The sequence below is a fragment of the Cynoglossus semilaevis genome, chromosome 1, assembly GCF_000523025.1.
Source record: "Cynoglossus semilaevis isolate Cse_v1.0 chromosome 1, Cse_v1.0, whole genome shotgun sequence".
Classification (NCBI taxonomy): Eukaryota; Metazoa; Chordata; class Actinopteri; order Pleuronectiformes; family Cynoglossidae; genus Cynoglossus; species Cynoglossus semilaevis.
Genome location: NC_024307.1, coordinates 16,961,815 through 16,967,814, shown reverse-complemented (window position 1 = coordinate 16,967,814; position 6,000 = coordinate 16,961,815). Strand labels below are relative to the sequence as shown.

General features: G+C 38.6%; 1 protein-coding gene across 1 annotated transcript; it reads right to left on the bottom strand.

The window, feature by feature from the left end:
- Nucleotides 1-1,653: 1,653 nt before the first annotated feature.
- gphb5 (glycoprotein hormone subunit beta 5) lies at nt 1,654-5,060 on the bottom strand. The gene is made up of 4 exons (XM_008315507.3): nt 3,983-5,060; nt 3,047-3,227; nt 2,748-2,969; nt 1,654-2,695 (listed from the first exon to the last, which is right to left on the bottom strand). Exons 1-3 carry the CDS (start codon nt 4,015-4,017, stop codon nt 2,778-2,780), a joined length of 408 nt encoding a protein of 135 aa, XP_008313729.1. The 5' UTR covers nt 4,018-5,060; the 3' UTR covers nt 1,654-2,695; nt 2,748-2,777.
- Between the last annotated feature and the right edge of the window lie 940 nt (nt 5,061-6,000).

The following is a 6,000-nucleotide window of genomic DNA, read 5'->3' as shown; positions in this document are numbered from 1 at the left end:
AATCCTATTTCGAACTGTCAGGTCGGATGTTTCCATGCTGTCTTTAATGGCTTGAGTCTTTGTCTCCTGCAGAATCTGTAGGTCAGGATCAGTCCGAGTCTCAGACCAGATCCAGTCTTTAAGTGTCACAATGCTTTGAATGGAGGAGCCTCTTTAAGTTCTTCTCTCCTTTATATGGGAATGTTCTGAACTTTCTAAAGTTTTTTTTCTCCTTCTTATTAAAGCAGAGTCTTTTGCGCGTTCATCACTGACTCATGTTGTTATTTTTTCCCAGGTGAATAAAGAGACGTCTGCCTTGGCTCTGTCTGGACTTCCTGTCTGTCAGCTCTTGACTCGTCCTGTCTCGGCTTTTAGAATGTTCTGTTAAGCACTTTGATTTCCTGAGTAAGAATCATGTTATCAATCACCCGTATTGATCTGTATTGACAGGAGCAGCCACAGAGGATTCCTGAGTTCCAGTAGACAATAATCAATCACTACTTAAAAAAACAAACAAACATAAACACAGTTTTAAACCCAAACACTTCAGGGTCATTTTAAATTAAATCCATCTGGTAAAAAAAAATCTTAATTTATCCGTTTATTCTAACTTTCTGAATGAGAACTCAAAACAGAAAGACCAGCAGTTAGAGCCAGGAGATGAACCAAAGATGTTTTTGCTGTAAGTAAAAATGCATTTAAAAAAACTTTCTGGTAGTAATGCATATTAATGCATTTAAAAAAACTTTCTGGTAGTTAGCAGAGGAGCCTTTGTGTGCAGCATGTCCTGGGATAAAGCTCTGTTTCTCCTTTGCCTCCAGAAAAGACAGGGAAGTTGTGTCATTCTGCTGTTTTACATGGGGATCGTGAGGTGTAGATCATTTTATAATGTGGAATTTGACCTGGGGAAATGATCATCCAACCTGTTTTTGAGTGTCAGGGTAGAACAGGGGAGAACACGTTAGTCTGTGTTACTGTCTCCTCACTGAGGAGGAGGAGGAGATGCTGTTTATTCAAACTGACACCTGCCAGCTCATTCTCCTCCTATTCATCTTCCTCCTCTGTTTTTGTCTGGAAAATATTTTTTTAATTGCTGCTGCTAAAAAAGTGTTAAAACTTTCGATAAACGGCAGGCCAGGGGTGGAGTCATGGGGGGGGGGTCTCATTTTAAACTACATATGGAGCAATGGTGACACGTTGTGGTCGAATAGTGCTACTCTCCTGACAGTACTAATTAATTGAACTCATATTTGTTTTTGTTGAATAAATCAGGTAAGTCTAAAGAAGTAGTAGTAGTCATTATCGTCTTGATTACTATCATCATCCACACCATGACCACCATTATCATCACCATCATCACTTTCTTCAACAGTATCCATGTCATCATCATCATAAACATGGACAAGCAGCAGCAGCAGTGAGTCTGAACAAAGTGTTTTGTTTTGTTTTTACCTCTGATTTACTCTCAGAGGTTAAAACAGTCGTGGGTTGACCTTCTAACAAGGACTGGTCAATAATCTTCATTGATTTATCCAATTAGTAAGTAATTAGTACTAATTTGATTTGCCTGTTTATCAGAATGATTTCCTGTGACGCAGTCCCTCTGTGTTCAGTGTTTCCCTTGTTCAGATCTTTCAACTGCATTTTGATGGTTTCACTGATTGTTTCTTCTACTGGCAAGATTTTATTTAAATTATTTAATCATTTTTGGCTGACTGCCATTGTGGCCGTAGGAGATTATTATGATTTATATTTTGTTTTTGTTTTTTTAAATAATTGACTAAATTTGGTTCAGTGTGTAATTTGGATAAAATTCTGCCTAATGTTTAATTTTTGGTTGTGCCATTTAACTTTCATCTTCACATTTTTCAATTAACATTTGACTCATGTCTCCTTTTGAACGAACCTTTGGTCAATTTGAGCTCAGTTTTTAGATAAAACCAAGCAAAAAACGGCCAGAGGACTGACGATACTGACAAAGTATTCAGCGTCACTGATCCAAACTTTTCGTTAGATAATAATCCATACTGATTTTCTTAGGAGTCATTATAACTTCAGTTAATAGAAACCAATCACACCCACATGCACATGTGCCGCTATACCTGAGCAGCAGACCTGTGGTCACCTACTGAAGCGCTAACCAGCAGCTCCTTCATTAACCTCCATCCTGCACTGATTATTCTCTGAAGGCCTAATTATTACACACTCAGTTAGAGCAGTCACATGTTTAAAAACAGGCTGAGAAAGAAAGGTTTAGGGGCTCAAAACTCAGAAGTGATGTGAAAATAATTAGTTAATGTGGTTTTGGTATAATTAAAAAAAAGTGCAGTTGACATTCAAAGGTCAAAATGATTAGCTACCAATCACAGACTGTTTCCACAGACAGCAGTGGTTTGGTGTAGTTTTGACATGAGGACAGTGTTCTGTGGGTTCACTTCAGCAGAAGCTGAACTTTTTCATAGTTCTAAGATTTCAACTCCATCTTTTCTTCTCAACAGGGTGGATTTTCTTCAACTACTTGAATTTTTTTATTTTTTATTTTTAAATTTCTTATCACCCTAGAAACGTGAGAATACACAACGTAAGCCAAATCTGTTTCAGTGAAAACTAGATAACCCCCACTCGGTTTTCAGTTTATAAATGTGTGTGTAGATTATATTTCTGATGTTTAACAACAGTTTAAAAAAACCCCAAATGCTAACATATTTCTTCTAACAGTTTAACCAAAGTTTCAGTTTCTGGTTCAGAAAAAGGTCAGACACTCCGTGGGTTTAACCAAAGTTTCAGTTTCTGCAGGTTCAGAAAAAGGTCAGACACTCCGTGGTGCTGGTCTCACACAGTCCGCACTGACACCTCAGAGCCTCAGGGTAGGTGTAGCTGGGGTCCACGTGGTTCCTGCAGTTTGGCAGTTTGACCGTGATCAGTCGAGACTCGTTGTAGGTACAGACTCTATGATGAGACTCAATGTACGGAGGATCAACCAGAGGTTTCTGTTTAACAAACGACAAAATCACTCACATGACTAGATTCATTGTCTGCTTTCTACACCTGCTTGTTCTCTTCTCACCTCCCAAGTCTCGCAGCGCCCCCAGCAGGCGTCAGTGGTGATGTACAGACCTTTGCAGCCTGTTTTTTTGGCTATGAAAGTGAATTCCCTGACTGCACAGCCAGTGAAGCGTCGCAGGTTCACTGATGACACTGACAGGCAGAAACAGAGCAGGAAGCAACAGGGCAGCAGGAAACGCCCCCTACAGTAGAGATGAGGAAAGATCCAAACCGTGAAGTCATTTTTGCTCGAAGAACAGTACATAACAGTAAAAGTTTTTCAGCTGTGCATTAAATAGACTTAGAGTGTTTCATAAATCACCTTTTATAAATACAGTGACGTTATTTAAAAATTAACGATTAAATAACTAATGATAAAATAAACAATCAGGGTATTTTCATGCTTTCATAAAATCACTATGTTTTTTAAACAATTGAACACCACTGATGACTACTGGTCTCTGAGACAGGGGAGCCTCACCTCAGGTGCAGCTAATTAAATATTAACGTGGCACTGAGTTCATTTTGTAAAGAAAACATATAGAAATATCTGAGTCCCTATCAGTGCTTGGCCGTAGTTGCAGGTTTATTTTAAAATAAGAACCTGGTCTCCAGACCTCAATCACAAACTCCACATAGCACTGACACAGGAAATGATCTACTACATTTTCCCAAGGCCCATACAGAAGTATTTCTGCTTCTTCAACATTTTGTCCAGTCGTCATGCAGAAGAACAGCTTCGACACCCACCCACTGGTCCACTGACTACTGATAAAGTTTGGCTTTCGTAGAATTAATATTTTTGCCAGTCCGTGTCTACGCCCCACAGTAGAAATAGTTGCTTTATTGAAGTCCATTGAAGCTGAGCCTCAACATGGTTTTATACGCCCCACTGCTGCAGGAAGGAAATCTCATCAGACTGTGGTCTGTGACAAAGTTTTTGTTTAAATCCACTCACCATAAGTTGTTCCTCTGCATCATCGTCATCTTCATCACCAGCTGTTACTAACCCACAGCTGCCGAGGTTGATGCTGTTTGTTGCAGTGAAACAAACAGAACTTCACGTCAGGAAACAGCAGCTTCTCTCACTCTGTCCTCAGCTATGAACGTCTTCTGTTCATAGTTGCTTTCAACTTGATCCAGTGTCTTTATTTTAATTCCAGCACTTCCTGAGTCAACCCCTGCGGCCCACCTCCTCCACCTTTCCATTCATCCTTCTTGTCTTTCTTTAGCTCCCAGCTTCTTTCTGCTCCATTAGTCTGATTAGGAAAAAGGGATTTTTTTTTACGTGAAGAAAGAGCAGGATCTAACCTGGGTCCACTGTTTTCACATGTCCACTGTCATTACTGTCATTTAATGACTTCACCTTCTCCTGTTTCAGCTTCGCTCACTCTCATTATTTTCACTATTTAAACTGATTTTAACTCTCCTACAAAATGTCTGCCGTTGTAGGAAACATGACCTTTGGTAGAGAAAACTGAAGAAGAAAAAAAGGAAAGAAAAGCTACAGGGAAGAAAACGAAAAACACCTGATACTATTTACTTTTTGAGAATCTGTTAAAAAAAAAAAGAAAAAAAAAAAAGAAAACCAGCCAGGAACTTTTGAAGCTTTTTATCTGTCCTTCGCGTTTGTTATGTGTTTGATGTGGTATCATCTCAGAGAGTTTACGGGTGGCTACAGCGCATGAAATAGAGCAGTACCACTAGAAAACGTTGGGGCGGTGTTGCGCAGTATCGTTCAATGAACAACAAAAATACATCGACAAAACAGTAAATAAAGAGCGGAACTAGGGAGAAGAATTCTCCGTCCACGTACTGCTCTGTACTTAGTGTCCTAACAGACCACCACCGCTGCTCTTTGTCTCTGTTAGGGAACACTATCACCACCTCATCGATGTCAACTTGTTTGTTATTGTCTGATAGATTAACGTCTGCCCGGAAAATCAACGCCAAACTTTGCACTGCCCCCTAGTGGATGTATTGCCTCACAACCAAGCCGAGCGACACGCAAGTGGTGTTGATGGTGAAGTTTGATACTTACGTAACTAACAAAGGTAGGAGGATAAAATAAGCGTGGAGTTTTTTATTTGTTGTGGAATTTCTGAATTTAAAATGAATTTTCTATAACATATTTATAATTCCCAGGGCGTAAAACCCTTAGTCTCGTTAAAGCTGAACTGTTTGACCTTGATGCTATCAGGATATAAATTCATGCGTTTCATATTCATGTGGTTTGTTGTGCGGCCCTGACTTAGAAATGACATCATTTATTATTCAACACCACACTGGTTCATTTAAACTCCACTGACCTTATTTCTGCTGATTCTGGCAAGTTTTTTTTCTCCCTTAATTTCAAGTAGAAAGTTTGTACTTTTAAAAAGCATGGGGGAGAATAAATGATTATTGTGAACATAATTAGATAGATAATATTAATTTAAAAAGCAAGATTATTTGGATCTGTCGCTGCATACAATTATTATCACAAACGTCAGTACTTTTGCTTTTCAGTGATACATTAAAATGTCAGTATCAGGTGCTTCAGCAAAATAATTCTGTTTTGAATAGTTTATTATTGACATACAGTATTTGTTCATGTTTTTTTCCAATCGGTTCATGATGTAAACTGAAGAAGACGATCCTAGAGTGTGTGAGTGAAATAAAGACAAAATCTGAGAATGGCTAAAATATAACACAAAAAAGAATTGTGTAATGTATAAAGACTGGAGTTATATAAGTGATGAAAACAGAATCTCTGCGGAAAATGTCACAAAACAATGTTTTAAAAAGCAGCAGACAGTGTCTGTGTCCAACAGGAGGAAGCAGCACAAGTTAATTCTGAAAATCTGGGCTCAGCATGTTCTCCATCTCTTCACAGAGTCTGACATTCAGCTCACTTTACTTTACTTTTTTTTTCTTTTACTTTTTCTTTTTCTTTTTTTACTTTTTTTGCACTGTAGCACTTTCAGGACTTCCTGT

Bases quoted from the DNA above. Each gene is read 5' to 3' on its own strand.
- gphb5 (XM_008315507.3), bottom strand. From the start codon at position 4,017: ATGAAGATGACGATGATGCAGAGGAACAACTTATG. The intron at 3,228-3,982 runs GTGAGTGGATTT...TCTCTACTGTAG, and splicing joins ATGCAGAGGAACAACTTATG to GGGGCGTTTCCTGCTGCCCT. The intron at 2,970-3,046 runs GTGAGAAGAGAA...TTTGTTAAACAG, and splicing joins GGCGCTGCGAGACTTGGGAG to AAACCTCTGGTTGATCCTCC.